Source organism: Pseudorca crassidens, chromosome 4 (assembly GCF_039906515.1).
Source record: "Pseudorca crassidens isolate mPseCra1 chromosome 4, mPseCra1.hap1, whole genome shotgun sequence".
NCBI lineage: Eukaryota > Metazoa > Chordata > Mammalia > Artiodactyla > Delphinidae > Pseudorca > Pseudorca crassidens.
In genome coordinates, this window is record NC_090299.1 from 69,725,705 (window position 1) to 69,744,975 (window position 19,271).

Consider the following 19,271-nt stretch of genomic DNA (forward strand, 5'->3'; position numbering starts at 1 on the left):
TGGACTGAGACGTGTTTGAGGTTAAGAATAATATCTTGAGATTTCTGTGAACCTGGTGCCTAGCACAATGCTTGCCACATAGATTCTCATTACATAAGCAAAGGGACTATGAATATGGAAAAGAACAACAGTGCTGTTAATGGATGTGCCTCTATTAGACCCTTTATACACATTTACTGAAGGAAGAAATAAAGCAGAAATACCCGACTCCAAAGTCTTAGGAGGGTAGTAAATGCCACCTCTGCAAATAAAGTAAACTTTCATCCCAAGGTAGAAAAGAATAGGAAAGGACTGGGTTCTCTAGGAGAGCAGGCGTCTTGTGCCCCTGATTCCTGTCCTAGGCAGAACAGGGTCGAGGTTTTGGCAGAGGGACTGATTCCACGTGGGAGGACAGGGAACTTCGTATCAGCTGTGTCAAGTGCAACCTGCTCTGAGCAGTGACCAGGTTAGGGGGGCGTACATTCTCGGGGCACAGCGCACCAGGGCAGCTGAGCCTCGAGTTCCCATTTTGGACACTTCCCCTTCAACCTCGCCCACCCGGCAGTCAGGTCCCGGAAGGTAATTGGTGTTCCGGAGAGGCCAAGCTTCTGAGGGGGCAGGGAGATGGGAAAGTACGGGTGGGGGCGGGTTTCTGGTCAGAGGACTCATCAAAAGAGGGGAGAGAGAGAGAAAAGAGACATTGGGAGGGAGAGGGAAAGGGAAAGAGGGAGGGAGGGAGAGATTGAGAGAGATTGAGAGATTTTTCATTTTTGCACGCGACGCATACCTCATGATATTCTCACAGACAGACAGACAGACGCAGAGAGAGACACACAGGACACACGTGCGCGTTTGAAATCGTTCATACCCCCAAATCCAGGACGCAGCCTGTTGTCATAACCATCGAGTAAACTGTCCAGGATGCGGGTAAAATTTTCCGGGCATAATTTCTCCTCCTTTTGGTTCTGTCCTGGGGATTCGTTTAAACTGCAAACGCACACACACACACACACAAAAAAAAACAGGGGCGGATGGGGTTATTTTAAGAATTGATCAGCGAACAGGTGGAAACAGATTTATCTTCTAGGAAAAGAGTCTCTTTCCCCAAACTAAAGGAGGCAGGGCGGAGGGATGGGGGACAGAAAGAAATGGTCAGGAAAGGCGCACCCCGCGCACACGGACCCCAATATCCACACTCTTCTTGCACCCCGCGCCCCTTCTGCTCTCGGCGTCTACGTGGTCAGAGCAAAGCCCGGATCCGGGCCGCTGACCTTACAGCGGAGACCAGAGGGTCTAATTCGCCCTTGCGGGGGGTGGGGGAGGCTGGCAGCCAGAGGGGACCCAGAGCTGGCTCCTTCTCCACCTTCCCCAGGCCCTCAGTACCTCGGGGAACTCACCAAGCCGCCAGGCACAGGAAGTGCAGGAGGGCGAAACTGGCCCCGAAGGACGTCGCGATCGCGGGTACCTTCTTGGCAGAAACCATCTTTGCAACATGCCATACTTTAAGCCTGTTCAGGTTTCCAGGCTCTCCAGATGCCCTGAGCAGGGTGCGAGGCGAGGGCAGAGGCTCTCCGCGGTTGTGCGCACACTCGCGCTCACACTCGCCCGCGCTCACACTCGCCTGCGCTCAGCCAGCCCCAGCCGCGGTGGGCGCGTGTGTGCACGCGGGCCGGGGAGGCGGTTCCTGCCTTGCCTCGCCCCCTCCTTTCCTTGCCGAGCTCTCCAGTGTATGGAGAGCTGTGTATCTCCTTCACACCCTTTCGTGCCCGCACCCCGAACCTGCCGGGGTTAACCCTGGGGCGCGGGTACGGAACGGCTGAGCCAAGTACTTTCCGACCTTTAACCCCGGGGAGCAGAACCAGGGGCTTCCGCCCCTCCTCGCGCTCGCAACGCCCCACCACGGCTGTGTCCCCGCCCACAGCAAAGCTTAGCCTCCACTTCTCCCTCCCGCTGGGATGTGGATTGAACCCCTGAAGCGCCTCTCTCTTTAGGTTGTTTGAGGACCTGTTTGTACCCATTTTCAAGGCTGGAGGTGGAGAAAGGGCGACATGGCAGGGCTTGCTGGGCCTGGGGAGTGGGAGACCAGGATAGGGAGAGGGGATCAAATCTGGACGGACACAACCTCTGGGACTCTCCCCTTCAGGTGTTGGGGGGCGCCGAAGGAAAGAAGATTCTTCCTGGTAAAAGGGGTTGCAACTCACTGGGCAGACTCTCGCCAAACTGTTAGGAAGTGGACTTGAGCCTCATTCTGTAGTCAGCTCCTTTGCCAAGCTGGTGCTGCAAAGATACCAAATTCCTTTATGATACCCGTAGCGGCCTGGCACGCACAGGCCCTCTTTTTTGTTGCTCCATCCTTTTTCTGGAGGGCAGAAAAGAGGTGGAGAAAAGGGACATCTGGTCAAAATTACTTTCACTTCTTGAGACAGCTGACGCTCTTTTTCTTTCACAACAGAGCTGACTCGACTTCCAGAATGCTTCAGGGAGGGGGAAAGGATGGCTGGGGAGACGGAGAGAGAGAGAGATTAAAATAGAAGGGAAGCCTCACAGTTCACTAATGACTTGCAAAGGAACACTAAGCACCATGACTTTAGTGTTTTATTGAACACAGATAAGCACTTCCAATAGAACTTTCAGAAATGTTAATTATTGGTTCCAAGGGGAAAAGGTGTCTTTCACCTTAATAGTGATGCATATGGAAATGTTTATATGATGGATCAATGACCTAAGTAATTTCTGTAAAGTTAGGTCCCTGGAACCAGTCACTACCAATAATTATGTTCTGTTTAGGACTTGGACCGTTTGTTCAAAGTTTGATGACTGGTGGACTGATTTGATATGGAAACAATCAAACGAAGGGAGTATGGGGGTTTTGTTTGTTTATTTTTGTTTGTTTGTTTCAATCTCCTGGTTAAAGTTTTTCTTGCAAAGACGAAGCCTTTTCTGATTGCCAAAAGTGCATAATACCCAGAGGTATGTACTCTCATGATATTGTATATTGCTTCCTTCATGGCATTTATTATACTTCATCCTAATTCTATCTGTATCATTCTTCTCTTAAAGACTAATCTCCTTGAGGGCCTGGGCTGGGTGATTTTTGTTTATCTGAGTTTATTTCTTCTCTTATTACAGTGCATGGCACCTAGTACAAGGACAATAAATATTTATTGAATGAACAATTAAACGAATTAATGAATTGCTTGTTTCCAGATCCATCTTAATTAATTTAGATGAAATTCAAGCTCACTCTCTTGGAGGAAAAATGGAAATACTAGTGTATTCCCCAAATATGCCGTGAAAGCATTTGTCTCCTCAGATTATCCACATAAAAGCTGCTAATACATTATAGTATTATTATATCGTACTATATTATTTCTCCAATCTTAGTGCTTTCCTATACTTTCTAAAACCTAATTCACTATTTTCTACTTTTCCTTACAATTCCACTTAAATATATATATATATAGAATAGAAAACAATGGCCTTAGGAAAAAAAGTTCCACATAGTTAAAAACAAATTATCTTTAAAATTCCAATTTTAAGTATGTGAAACTAAAACCTTCAAAGGGATAAAAAGAAGGTTCCTCCTTTTATATAGCTATTTCCAATTATATATTTTTTAACTGGTATATAGTACTTAAGATCAGCTGAAGATAACAGTAGAGACATTTATATCTCATTTTATTTTATAACATAGCCTTTCATTTATGCTACCTTTGTATTATTAAAGTTGTATGTTGGGTTTTACTGTCTAAAATCTTTAAAATATATATATATATATATATACATATATATATGTCTTGTCTCTATGAGTTTTAAAATAAATCCAGTATTCAAAAAAATTACAATTTACTTTCACCTACAAATATCATTAAATATTCTGTTATTTTCCATATAAACTCCTATCCATTATGGCCTAGATTGTGAGTGAACTTTTCCTGTATATAGCTGTGTAGAAGTATGAAGGTATTAAAATTGTACCTATAACTTCCTTCTTTAAAATTGACATAAGTCTTTGATTGCTATATTCAAGTGCAGTACCCCCAAACATTATTATGTTAAGTCAGCAACATATTATAAATGTATCATGAAGGTCTACATTTGATATGGTGGGATGCAAGTAATACAGATCACCTTACTGCTAAAGTCTTAGGATGGACACTTCATCCACAATGCCTATGAAATGTCCTGAAAATTAATACAAAACTTTGTATTCATGTAAGCATGTGCATTTTTTCTGTGTGACTCTTCAAAACTGTTAATCAGATTCTCAGAGGCTATGAACACCCATAGTATGGACTAATGTTTTAATGTAAAAGATGACATATATAATAGAACAGTCAACCAAACAGGCAAACAAACATTTGTAACTAATATGTGACAAACATCTCTATCCCATTTGATAAAGTTATCCATTGCCAGTTTCTATAGAGTATTATGTAGATCTTGAGTCTCCTTTGAAAGTACTCAGCCTGACTTTTATCAATTTATTAAATGGCAACTAGATTGGTACACAAAAATTTGGGGTGGTAATAAAATGAATAATTTGTAAGAGTTCAACCTGTTTCTCTTTCTATAATTATTTTTGGTAAAAGATTGAACCAATTTTAACTATTGGAAGAGGGTAATGATGTGAATTACTGCTTTAAATTCTGAAGGCTTGTGGATATACATCTAGTTGAAATAGTTCAATTCTGAGACTATAGAAGCTATTGATTATCTTTGCATTAATGCATTTGTCTGTCCTATATATTTAGGATAGGTGAGAAGAATTGATTTGATGCTCTCTAATCATGCCTTTCCTCATTTGTATTAAAACAACACTTCTACGAAAATTTACCTGTTTGCTAATCTGTTATTATTGTCTAGTTGTAGATTTTTATCTCTATTATTAAGACATCCCAATACTGTGTCTATTGTTTTAATGGTTACTACACTAAAATGACATAAGCTGGGGTACCTTAACAGAATCTATTTGAATAAGTATTTCATAATTGATTACTACTTTCTGAATAAGTGTTTATTTTTCTTGGCCATATAGTTAATGCAGATTTAGTTGTTCCAATGTGATTACTTGAAAGAAAATAACATTTAAGCAATATGTGTATCTTATCCAAATAATTTCTATACATGAAATTGGAAAGTCAGCTATTATAGTAAATATTATAAATTATTAATTGAATATTTTTGTGATTGTCCATGACCAAGTTGGACATTGAAGAAAGTAGATCCACACTTAAGAGTCTCCAAGATCCCACATTAATTTAAACTATAATACGAAATACTAGCTCTCCAATATCAGCTTTTGCATCATTTGAAAGTCCAATAGTTTATAATAAGTAGAAAGAATATATTTTAAGGGCTTGGAATCCAAGTAATGAATTTAATAAATACTTTTAGGCTTATTTGCAAATAACTAATGATGAATGAAGCATTCTTTTATTTGTTAGACCTTGAATTCTGGAGCAAGTTCTTAGAGTAATTACAGAGGTACTATTTTATACCAGACTCCAAAAAGCCAAGATTGTTTTTTGTGTGAATATTCTATAAACTTTATACAAAGTACCAAGTATTAGAAGGAAGATTCCCTTTATTGCATTCATGTACATGTGTGTATTTTCAAAGTTTCTGAAAAAAAATACTGAGTGATAGTTTTTTTTTCAGCATCTAATAGTAATGATTAACAAGGTCAATTTATGCATAACCAATAGGGCTCAAAATTAAACACATCGTTACACTTGCTGCCAAGTGCCTATCGTATGATAAGTATATTGTCTTAATTATTTTTCTTTTCTTTTTTTTTTTTTAACTAAATTAACAGAAGTTAACTTTCTCTCAATTCTGGAGGCTAGAAGTCTGAGATCTAGATGTCAGCTTGGTTTTTTCTTCTGAGGCCTCTCTCTGCAGCTTATTGGTGGTCGTCTTCTCACTGTGTCACATGGACTTTTCTCTGTATGCATGTGCATCTGAGTCCAAATTTCCTCTTCTTGTAGGGACACCAGACCTTACAAGGTCCACCCTAAAGACCTCATTTTAACTGAATTACCTTTCAGGTCCACCCTAAAGACCTCATTCTAACTGAATTACCTTTTTAAAATGTCTATTTCCAAGTAGAGTCACATTCTGAGGCATTGGGACTAAGACTTCAATGTATGAATTTGGCGGGAACACAATTCAGCACATAACAGTGGTGATCTGCCTTCAACTATATATAGTAAACAAAATGAAAGTAATGTGCATGTAATGATTTTTTTTAATTCATTAAGCCACAGAGACATATGTGATTTTTATGTCAATAGTAATAATGATGATAATAATAATCTTTATTATAATAATAGCAATTATCCTTTATGAATAGTTAATCTCATTTAAATCTTCAGAAAAATATGTTTACAGTTAGGTATTATTTCGCTCATTTTATAGATAAGGAAACTGAGACTTAAAAATGTTAAATAATTTTCTCGTGGTTACATGACCAGAAAATGGAAGGGTCAAGATTTTATTCCATTTCCTTGAAGAACCACTTGATAAAATTTATTTTCATTGTTTTATTTTGATATATGTGTATATTGTAAAATGATTACCACAATAATGTTAGTTAACACATCCATCACCTCACAGAGTTACCTTGCGTGTGTGTGTGTGTGTGTGTGTGTGTGTGTGTGTGTGTGTGTGTGGTGAGAGCATTTAAGAACTACTCTCAGCAAATTTCATGTGTACAGTATGGTACTGTTAATTATAGTCTTCATGCTATACTTTAGATCCTTAAAAATTATTCTTCTTTTAATGGAAAGTTTGAAATCCCTTTGATCAACACCTCCCCATTTCCCTCACCCCCAGCCCCTGACAACCACCAATCTACTCTGTTTCTATGAGTTCAATTTTTAAATTCTACATATAAATGAGATCATACAGTATCTGTCTTTCTCTGTCTGCATTGTCTTGTTTCAAGAGTAATACGGGATTACAACCAATTTGGAAAGCTGTTTGACAATACGTGTACATAAGTTGAACATGATCATAACCTATGATGAGGCCATCCCATGCCTCTTTTATAGCCCATAGAAGCTCTCATACATATTCACAACAAGGGACCTACACAATAGTATATTGTTTGTAATAGTGGGGAAATAGCCACAGATTAAATATCCTTTAACAGGGAAATGGATACATTATACTGTGGTGTAAATGAAGCACTATAAAGCAATTAAAATTAAGGAAATCAGGTATATATCAATATAGATATATGCCAAGAATATAATGTAAGCAAAATAAACAAGTGGCAGAATAATACCTTCAATAAATTATCATTTATACATTTAAAACATGAAAAATAATGTTTTACATTATTTATGGGTATACACGTAGTGATAAACCTGCATGAAAAAATAAACACCAAATTAGAGATAATGACTATCTGAAGAAAGGAATAGAATAGGAAGAGGAACATTGGCTACTTCAATTATTTATCTAATGGGGCAAATTCGGCAAAATGTTAAATATTGATAAATCTGGTTGTAAGGACTTGAGTCTTCATTATATTACTTTTTGGTATTGTTCTGACCATCTATTGCTGTATAATAAACCATTACAAAACTCACTGTCTTGAAACAACAATTTATGATGATCTCTCAGTGTTCATGGTTTGACCAGGCTCATCTGGTGGTTCTCCGTGGAGGTGCCTCACCCTGTTGCAGTTAGATGGCAACTGGGACTGTGGTTCTCTGAAGGTTTGACCAAGCTGTCTATGAAGATAGCTTAATGCTTCACGTGACTGACACAACAGCTAGGATATCTGGAACAGTTGGAGGGTTGACTAGATCTCTCTCAATCTCTGTCTTTTGCCTCCTTACTTAGTTAGCTTGGATTTCCTCACAACAGGTTGGTCTCAGGATAGTCAGACTTAGCTGCAAAACTTCTTAAGAACAAGCCTTAGAAGTTAGAGTGTCACCACTATTGCATTCTATTGGTCAAATCAAATCATAGGACCAAACCACATCCATAAAAAGAGGATACACATGGGAGGCATGGTTCATTGGGTGGCTATCTTTGAAGGCTAGTTATCACATATACTTTTCTCTGTGCCTGAAATATTTCATAGAAAAATTGAATAGCATTTTATAGGAGTGGTGTGAATGTTAATTTTATGTGTTAACTGGCTTGGCTATGGTATCTAGATATGTGGTCAAAAATTATTGTATATGTTTCTGTTAAAGTACTTGTTAGATGAAGTTAACATTTAAATCAGAAGTCTTTAAGTAAAGATTACTTTCCCTAATGTGGGTGGGCCTCATCCAATCAGTTGAAGGCCTTAAGGAAAAAGACTGACCTACCTAGAGGAAGAGGGAATTCTACCAGCAGAACTTCAGATTTAACCTGTAACTCTTCCCTGGGTTGCCAGCTTGCCAACCTATTCTATAGATTTTGAATTTGCCAGCCTCCATTATTGTGTGAGCCAATTTCTTAAAATCTCTTTCTCTCTCTCTCTCTCTCTCTCTCTCTCTCTCAATCCCTATTGGTTCTGTTTATCTGCAGAGTCCTAATCTGACACAAGTGGTATGGGGATATAAGACTAAATGTTTATTGAATCTTTTGGGTATGAGAAAAAATTAATGCTGTGTCCATTCAACAAGCAATTATTTTCTTACCTTTCAAATGCAATTAAATCCTTCCCCAAATAAGTGGTATGAAATTATTATAGAATCCTGAATGTTATCTTGTAATAACTTATTGCCATTGTTGTTCTTAGGATAGGCAGCTTTTTGTGACACAGGTAAGGACTCACTTATGATATGTGAGCATGTATAAATGTTAAACATACATGAGCCATAATTGAGGTTCTAAATGGATCACTATATTTTAATTTTGTCTTTTTGATTTTTAAAAAATTTTTATTGGAGTATAGTTGATTTACAATGTTGTGTTTTGATTTTTTAATCAGCCAAATAATATATGTTCATTATAGAAATTTCGGAGAATATATAACACTAGCAAAAAAAGATATGTACAGTACAATTATTCAAATAAAACGCTTTTTAACTTTCTTTAAGGAGAAAAGGGCTTAAGCCTTTGAAGAAATATCTCTATTTGCTTTGCAAACTTTAAGAAAAACAGTATGTAGTGAAAATATTTGGCAATTAAATAAGCCCAGGTAATAAAGGTGTGGAATACATTGTGTATTTTATGCAATTTTATTGTATCTATTCGCATTATTTTTATCATTTTTTTACTTGTGATATGAAGAGACTCCTACTTCAAATATATTCCTAACCAGAAGAAAAATTAAATTAGCCTAAAGATGTATTTATTTTCACTAATCATTATAGACACAAATATTTTGCCCTTTCAAATTGTTTAAATAACAAAAACTTTTGAAGAAAAACATAATGTCAGGTAGTTGTATGTCTTTTTCAGTATTTTTTTAAATCCTCAATACGGAATCTAACACACAAATCAGGTTCACACAAAGTAAATAATCGAAGTATCACAGGTATATACTGGCTGACCATCAAACCAACACAGCATTTGGAACTAAATTTTCCAAACAAGCACAGGAACACATAACATGACACAGTGGTAATATATTTGGTCCTCAGAAGACTATGAAGCTACACTGCTCTTCATTACCATCTGGTGGCTACTGCATGGAGTGGCATTAACCATAATTTTAAAAGAAAGTTAGAGGAACTGAATATAGTACTTAAGAATAGGGAGAACCTCAGTGTTATTGATAAGTATTAAAAATCCACGAGGATAAAGGCCAAAGAAGGATTTGGAACTTTCCTTACAATAAAAAAAATATACCATAAAAAGTTATTTATTGGAAACAATCTACAATGGACAAAAGTTGAACGTTTGACAAATATGATTTATGAGTAGCATAAGATCTCCAAATCACATATTTGTTTTGCAACAGAAAAAGACAATGCAATTTTTTTTCTTTTAGTGATAAATTAGATGGAATTATTTTTCCAGATTTACTAAATATTTTGGTCATCCATGTATCTTCACATGCCATTTGCCAAAGAAATACCCTTTTCCATTTTATCTGCCTGGTAAATACTTATATATCTTTAAAATTTTAACTTAAATGCCACCTAACTTGCGAAGTCTACCTGTGCCATCCTAGCTGAAGATTCACTTATCCATCCCTACAGACTGTTGCTCATCTGCTAATCATTTGCATAATGGTTTTTATTCATGACTGCTTGAGTTTCTCAAGAGAGGGGATGGTACCCTACTTATCATTGTAAGACCCAAGTTCTGAGCATTTAATATGTATTTATGTAAGGAATGAGTCCAAGAAGTTCATTGTTCTTTAGCAAATTTAAACCAATGGAAACCTCTCACATTTCAGGCTTACCAGACAGTTGCAACAAGGACAGAGGGAGATTTTGGAGACTGTAAATGCCCACGTTGACATTTTAAATTTCCCACTTTCATCACGGAATCACAAAGCCAAACTAGAACCAGAAAATCACCTAGTTGTGCCACAAAATTTTAAGTATGAGACTGAGGCTCAGAGAGAATATTTGACTTTCCCAAGTTTCTACAACTAATAACTACTAGAATAAGTATTTGAACCCCTATCATCTGACACTCATCAGTGAGTTTTTTATTCTACTGGTTTAATCCCTGACTTCTGTTAGGAGAATTCTTAGTTCTAGAGAACTGGACTTTAAAAATTAAATGCCCCTTTAGGGATCTGAATTCTGTACTTGGCCCATGACCTAGACTACACATACTTATAGGCAATTTAGGAAAACATTAATTATGTTATAGGACAATATGATAATTCAGTTGAACCTTGAACAACATAGTGTGAACTGAACAGATCCACTTATATGCAGGGTTTTTTTCAGTAAATACGTTCTGTAGTACTACAAGATCCGCCTTTGGTTGAACCTGCAGTTATGGAACTGTCATATACGAGGGCTGACTATAAAGTGATAAATAAATTTTCCACTGCGTGGGGGGAGTCCATGCCCCTAAACCTCTCCACCCAATCCCGTTGTTCAAGGGTCAACTGTATATTTAAATTTTTTAAAGTGCTTGATTTTGTGCCAACAGTTCTGGGAATTTACCCTAAGAAAATAGTAAGGTATGCATGTCAAGATTATGAGCACAATGAGCTCATAATTTCTGGCATCTTTGACTATTTAGGGGTATATAATTTAGGGCTGAGTAGGAGGTTTTTGAGATGCTCCAAGCATACCTTGTTTTTTAATCAAAACCATGTGATACCACTATAAAAATAGATGACACAGTCTCTTGGAATGTGTTTGTTTTTGTTTTTGTTTTTTGCCTCTCACTGTTGTGGCCTCTCCCGTTGCGGAGCACAGGCTCCGGACGCGCAGGCTCAGCAGCCATGGCTCACGGGCCTAGCCGCTCCGCGGCATGTGGGATCTTCCCGGACCGGGGCACGAACCCGCGTCCCCTGCATCGGCAGGCGAACTCTCAACCACTGCGCCACCAGGGAAGCCCTGGAATGTGTGTTTAATAAGATATGCTGCTTAAAATCCAGAACTAGTTTTCTTCTGTGAATATGTATTTGATGCCATATCATCCAGTTTTTTTCAGCTTTAGAAATTATACTTCAGGGAAAAAAAGGTTTTGGCATTTTCAGGCTTAACATTTATAGTTTCCATAATTTTGCATTTCCCACGGAGTCTGGCATGTAGTTATTTGTAATTTCTGCTAAGGCATAAATATAAATAGTGGATGCTGAGAGGCCAGGAAGCAGGTAGAGCCAGTCCCTTGGCTAGTCCAAGCCAAGGGCAGTCCTGGGCTGAGGCCAAACACCACCTGGCTTCTTGGTTCCAGAGGTTAATGTCCCACAGCCAGAAACTCTCCCCAACTGATTAAAAGAAAAAAAAAAAGTGGTTCTTGGTGAAGAATAACCATCCAGTAAAATTTTGAATCTGGTGAATGCTGAAAACATAGCCAATGTGATTTGAGCACAGTCTCTGGAAAGGAACCCTTTGATACTAAAAGAAAGAGGAATTCAAGTGAAAGCAGTGAAGCAGTGCAAACATTCAGTACTCATAAAGTAGAGACTATCAGTGATCTATCTTAACTTACAGTCAGCTTTTTAAAAGGCTTTCTGAAGATACAAGGACTAAAAATGCCTTTTTTTTTTCTGTCACAGAGAACATTGCTTCTCCCTCTGCAAATTCTCTAAAATTAGGAACCAATGACTCTGAGATGCCTATCAAATCTCCTTACCTAAATCTTAAGGTAGGCGAGCTGCAGCATATGGAGCTCAGTTAAGCAATGTCTTCATTTAATTTGCCCTCTACTCAACTTATTTACAGCCAACTCTCAGCATTTTAGCCCTTTCTAAGAGTATAAAGATTCTCTTCTTTCCTTTCTTCTTGCTCTTTTTTAAAAAATTTATTTGAAACTTTTAAGTATCTGATTTGGGGAAATGTTGATACGTTTTTTCAAGTCATCTAATGAAGAAGCAATGATTTCTTTTTGTTTTCTCCTTGCTTGCTACAATCAAACTATTTTTCTTTGAAATGGAATCCTTTCAACTGAGTTGTTTACAACAAAATTATAATAAAAGGTGTGTTATTGCTATTCCCTTCCATATCAAATAATGACAATACATTTTGATTTTGGGTTAGGATTGGCTTCCAGAAATTTCATAAGGCTTGCTAACCCTCACAAACAGCCCCCTCATTATATTATACTGAAAGAGTCTGGCTCTTGGAAAAGATATTTAACATAGTATAATTTATTTCATTATTCCAGAGTGTATAACCCCACAAAGGTTGCAGTAAAAATGTATAAAAATTACCTTGTAATAATCATAAAGATAGAACTCTGTACTTTTATGGGTCTGGTACATCTACCACCTCTATACTTTGTCTTACATCGTAAATACAAAATCACTCCAAAATCAAATTGCTTCACTTGGTTTTGATTACAATGACTTTAATTATGATAAAGAATGTGTCCTGTAGGCAAACTGCTTCTAAAATAAGGCATTGTAAAGGCTAAGCATTGAAAAGTATTATATCTGTGTTTTGCATAAGGTTCTATAATTAACATGCTGTTTTCAACATATTTGACTTTGCTTGTAACACAAAATATTGCAATATGTGAATCCAAGCAGAAACATAGAATAGGTGGGACAAATAGAAAAGGTAGTAAGATGATGGATTTAAACCCAATATTCCAATATTTACATTAAATTTAAAAGTAAATATTGCAATTAAAAGACAAAGGTTGCCAGACTGAATAGCAAAAATAAAGCTTAAGTGTATGTCACTTAAAAAAGACTAACTTTAAAAGTAAGAACACAGGGCTCCCCTCGTGGCGCAGCGGTTAAGAATCCACCTGCCAGTGCAGGGGACGTGGGTTTGAGCCCTGGTCCAGGAAGATCCCACATGCCGTGGAGCAACTAAGCCCGTGTGCCACAACTACTGAGCCTGTGCTCTAGAGCCCGCGAGCCACAACTACTGAGCCCACATGCCACAACTACTGAAGTCCGCATGCCTATAGCCTGTGCTCTGCAACAAGAGGAGACAGTGCAATGAGAAGCCCGTGCACCACAATGAAGAGTAGCCCCTGCTCACCACAGCTAGAGAAGGCCTGTGCACGGCAATGAAGACCCAACACAGCCAAAAATAAATAAATAAAATTAATTAATTAAAAAAAATTTTTTTAAAAAGAACACAAATAATTTTTAGGTAAAGTATACCCCCATATTTTCACATGTCATAGTATCAGATAAAGGAAACAATCTCCAAGGATCATTAGAGAAAAAGGTGGATGCTTCATATTGAAAAAGACATATATACACCAGAATGATATAATAATTCTGAATTTGTTTGCACTTTAATTTATAGCCTTAAAAAACACTATAGGATTGACAAAACTAAGATCCAATTATAGTGGGAGTTTTTAACATACTTCTCTTGAAAAATAATGGAACAAACAGACAACATACGTAGTAAACATATAGATGATTTTAACAGCACAGTTAACAAACTGGACCTTATAAACTGCTCCACCTAACAACTGCAAAGTATGTATTCTTTTCAAATGACATGGGACATTGCCCCAAGTGACCACATGCTGGGGTTTAAAGCAAATCAAAACAAATGTCAAGGGACTGAAATCATACCAACTGTACTCTTTGACCGTGTGAAGTTACGCTAGAAGTTAATAACGAATAGATAACAAGAAACTCCTTCTAGAGAAAGGAGAAAAATTGAGGGAGATGGAACAAGAAGCCAGAGAGATGGGCAGGATCCAGGTCATGGGAAGACTTAAGCTGTCCTAAGGTATTCATATCCTAACAGCACTGGGAAAGCATTAAAGGAATTTATCTCAGGATTGATATAATCAAATTTGCATTTTGAAAAGGTCATTCTGGTTGTGACTATGGTGATGGGAGGTGAGGAGAGTTAGCCTGGGTGAAGAATGGTGTGGAGCAAGGAAGCTCTAGAGGCAAGGAGGCCAATTAGGGGGTGCTTGCAATATTATAGATGAGGCTTGTTTTCTGAACTAGAACAGTGGAATGGGAATTGAGGCTGGAAATAAGTGGAAAGATTAGAGAAATATTAGGTGGCAGGACAGGCACTGTTAGCATTTGTTGGTGACAAGAAATGACTCCCAGATTCTTGTCTTGGTTAATGCTGGGGTGTGCTGCTTAATACAGAACACGGGAGGTGGGAGGGCAGGAAACTGGAGATAACAACTACAAGACATCCAAGGGGATCCAATCATCACTTAAGTTCAGAACAGTGTTCTGAACCTAAAATATACGTTGGAGATTTTAAGTGGTAAATAAAGCCATGTGAGTAGATGAGATTGTACAAAGAGGTGAGTAGAAAGCTTATGTTAGAACAAAAAGAATGGAAACTTTTAAACTTCTGATATGGACTATCATTTGGGAAAAAATAAAATATTTTTCCTTATAGCTAGACTTTAAAAAATACCATTAATATAATGTACTTACTCTACGGTTTATTTATATAATTTTAAGGAATAACACCTAAAGCTAATGTACTCAACACTATTAATCAACACCATCTACTAAGATTAACAAGAGACATATAAAATGAGTGGCCCCGATGGTCCAGATTATGTCAGAGGCCATGTCAGTAAGCATACCAATCCACATAATTATGGCTTGTCACTAATTGTGCTCTGTAATTTGACTGTAGAAATGGAAGTTAATTAGTTGAGGTGATTTAAGTTAGAGGGTTTCAGGGTTGCTCTTCTGGATAAGAACAAGTGAATTAAAAACATCATGTGTTGACAGAGACAGGTTGATATAAGAGAGGATGGGTGGTCTCCAGGATGGACCAGAAAGAAAGTAAAACCGAAGCTGTTAAGATACTGTAGGTTTCATCCAAATTCAGTATATTTTTTAAAAAATAGATGTGTGTCCTTTAAAAGCTTTTTTAAAAAATAATTTGCCTAGTAGCTCTCAAAACAAGACATTTGGATGGGCTACCCAAGCCCTTGCAGATAAACCAAGAATTATGTGGCTGCTACTGCTGACACTTTAACCAGGCTTCTGCTTACCTCTGGATAAATGTGGCTGTTCGGTTCCAAATTTTTAGTCTGAGATTTGGTGCATACTCAAGGAAGCTTTCTCAATGAGTGGTACACTCTGTCTCAACCTCCCTTTCATAAGTAGCAAGGCAATGTAGCAGGAAGTGCATTGGCATTTCTCTTCCATAAACCTTGCAAGCATCAGGTTCACATTCCTTCCTCTGACATAATGGCTGCAACAAAAATAAACTCTTGCTGGGCTCTCACATGAGGAACTAGAAGAAAAAGGAGTGCTTAGGTCTGAAAGTACTGATGAGGTTGAAAATCTCTCCTTTGAAAGAATATCTGAGGCAAGGTTCGTGTAAGGAACTCCATCAGAACACTCTGGGACCAGGCTTCAACTTACCACGCAGTTTATATGATTCTGAACTTACTCCCAAGTTCTGCCTTATTCTCTGAGCCTCAATCTCTCACTAGTAGCGTAGACTTGAACCTGAGTCCTGTTCTTATTCTCCTTGTCCAGGGAGTAGAATCCTCCCATGCATAATTTCCAGATTCCTGGGCTGGAGTTCCCCTATTTATAGATTTCCCCGGTACAACTCTCAGCATGTCAACTTGGACATTTGATGCTGCTTCTCTTTCAGCCTCACAAGGACGTGCCCTGATCGTTTGTGTGAACACACTCTTCTTGATGTTAGGTTTCACTACGATGCTTGTTATTAGTCTTCACTGAGACCAATTTGTTGTTTACACTTCCTGATGTTCATGTCCTCCTCCTGCTATCTGGGTTTTTCTTTCCATCTCTGTCCCAAGCCTATTTCCACTTCCCAGTGTCTTCTAAGCTTTGCCACCTCACTGCTGCCAAGTGGGCTATTCTTAGCCCTTTCCACTGGACCCCAGATGCCTCTCATCTGAATACACACTAACATTTCCAGAGCTGAATCAGCACTGGAGTCCCTGTCTGAAGTGGAATGACTGTTCAACAGGTATCTAGACTCATGAGTCAGCTCACAATCAGCTGAATAATAGGGCTCAAAACTAAGACACTGAACAGTAGACATTAGGGGCAAAGGCTTTCTTTTTTTTTAAATGTGTACGATGTGATCAGCTGATTATGTTATCAGAGCAACAAACTATAATAAAACATAGCCAAAAAACTAACAGGACCCTTTCACAGACTATTAGAGCAGAAAGAACTTCTAAAATTATCTAGATCAATTCCCTGTCTCCTGATCCAGTGTTCCTTTAATGATTACACAGCAATCATTGTTTTGCATACTAATGAAGGAAATATGATAAGCAATGAAGAAATTATTTTGTTAGTATAAGTTAACTAATCAATTGAAATATTGACTTATTTCCCTCACACCATTTATTGTGGTGAAATTATCATGCATCACCATGTTATATTTTTATGTAGCAAAGTTCCTGTTTCTTCTTCCCCAAAGCTGGAATATTAATATCTGATCTTTTCTAATCCTGGCTCCCCCATTGCTTAACTGTTTGACCTTGGGAACGTTGCTTCACTACTCTGGGCTTCTGTACTCATCATTTGCAAGATAAGGATAACGACAGTGCCATTTTATAGAATTGCTAACAAGGATTAAATATGTGTTAATACACGTTAAAACATTTCAAAGAGTGCCTGGAACAGTGAGCACTAACAAAGTGTCAGCTAATTAATAACTAACATATTCAATTTTTATATTAATAACTAACATATTCAATTTTTGAAACTGACACCTTTTTTTTTAACTCATTGCCACTGATGGAGAGAAAGTCTTTCTACAGCTAGAGGTCAAAAGTTTAAAAGTGTTAAAACATTAGGGAGTTAACATATTGGTGTGAATAAGTTTTAGTCAAAGTGAAAATGAGGGCTTTAGACAATTTGCAGTTTCAGTGGTGAATGGAGTTCAAAGGTGGCTGAGGCACCTAAAAAAATGAAAGGAAATATAAGAGTGGGGAAAGCTTCCAAAAGAAGATGCAGGAGGCTTGGGCAAACTTCAAAGACTTTCCAGTTTGTTGGAGGAGGTCATGGAGAGGACAGGACTGCTAGTTGACCCGGGCTTCTCCCCCCTTCCGTGTCCTTGAAATGTACATTCTGCCCTCTGTGGGCACACTGGGAGCTGTTTCAGTGACATAGGCTTGAGAGAGTAAGGGGTTGTTGAGACCATTTGGATGGAATACGTGACTGAACCCTGTTAAGACCTCTGTATAAAGTTTTAAGATTCTGGGGGTCATGTGCAGAGATCTACTCATCTTGCAGCACCCAAGACGAGCCTCGCATGTAAGTTCCCTCGCTTATTAGCACTGCCACCTACCAATCTGGAGCACTCTGCCTTTTTCTTGAGCCTCTCCTTGCCCTCCTTGTAGGGGGGCCAGTTTGTGAACCAACACAGCTTTATCCATTGCTGCTGCAGGAATAAACCCAGAGATGTGATCGAGGTCCTCTTTTCTTGCTTGTTTGTGCAGACACACACCAAGCCTGCAACTGTGGTCCTGCCCTGGACTGAGGGGGCTGCATTAGGCACTCAGCCCAGCTGTGAACTGCCTGGGCAGCAAATACTAAGAAAACTGGCAGCAAGACGGATGTGGGGCTGAGCCAAGGACATCTGCATTGTGTGCAGCTTGCCTGGGGCTAAAAACTAGGTGCAGGAATGGTGAGAGTAGGTCGTAGATGGGGCCAAATGATCATGCTTGACTGGAAAGCAGAGATGTCCCAGACGCCAGGGCCAGGCTGTTCCCAGGGAGATCTGTTTGGGGCATGCATACCTCTTCTCTGTGGTGAGTATGTTCCAACTTGTGCTGGGATTTCTGAATTGGACTAATCCCTGCTTCACTTTGTATCTTTAAACTGTTCCAACTCTGGGACAGCTCATACGTTTATACTTTCTAAGTAAAATATATTTCTCCATTAAGAGAAAAGACATCCTTTTTTTCAAGTTTTATGATTTGTGTTTACATCTTATATGCTTGATGAATATGTACAAATTTTCTCCCCAACTCTTCATGATTTATAGACTTCTCTCTGAACTCCTCCCAATCATTAAAAGTTGATTTTTGGATATTTCAAAATACAGGGAAAAAATCATCAAAAAATCATATAACAAACATCCACCGCTTCACATTCAGCTCTATTAAATTCTAACATTTTGTCAAAATTGATTCAGATCTTGTTTGATAAAATCAAAACATTACAGAAACAGTTGAAACTTCCTCAGTACGCCACTACAACTGTTCTTCCATCTTAAATGTAGTTCTCTTTCCATGCATACTTGTGTATTACTATTGCATATGTATACAAAATAACATTATGTATCATGCTTTTAATATTTTTATATATATAGTATGCAATTTGCTTTTTTTTTTTTTTTTTTGCGGTACGCGGACCTCTCACTGTTGCGGCCTTTCCTGTGGCAGAGCACAGGCTTCGGACGCACAGGCCCAGCGGCCATGGCTCACGGGCCCAGCCGCTCCGCGGCATGTGGGATCTTCCCAGACCGGAGCACAAACCCGTGTCCCCTGCATCGGCAGGCGGACTCTCAACCACTGCGCCACCAGGGAAGCCCCTGCAATTCGCTTTTTATACTAACATTATGTTTTTGAGATTACTCATTTTTATACATTGTCATGGTAATTAACCCTAGCTTCTATAACAAACAATACACAGCATAATAAGCTAAAAGTTTACTCCTCCCTCATGTAAGGTCCAATGTTGTTTACTCATTTAAATTCTGAGTAGATTTCCTCCAGGTACTGACTCAGGGATCTGAGCCTCTTCC

General features: G+C 38.4%; 1 protein-coding gene across 3 annotated transcripts in view; it reads right to left on the bottom strand.

The window, feature by feature from the left end:
• GABRA4 (gamma-aminobutyric acid type A receptor subunit alpha4) overlaps positions 1 to 1,817 on the bottom strand; it is a 256,295-nt gene extending 254,478 nt beyond the window's left edge. For all 3 annotated transcript variants that reach the window (XM_067735872.1, XM_067735871.1, XM_067735870.1), the window contains exons 1-2: positions 1,377 to 1,817; positions 848 to 966 (exon numbers count right to left, since the gene is read on the bottom strand). In XM_067735872.1, coding sequence (XP_067591973.1) covers positions 848 to 966; positions 1,377 to 1,462 — 205 coding nt within the window. In that variant the 5' untranslated portion in view covers positions 1,463 to 1,817. The remainder of the gene's footprint in view (positions 1 to 847; positions 967 to 1,376) is intronic.
• Positions 1,818 to 19,271: the final 17,454 nt, after the last annotated feature.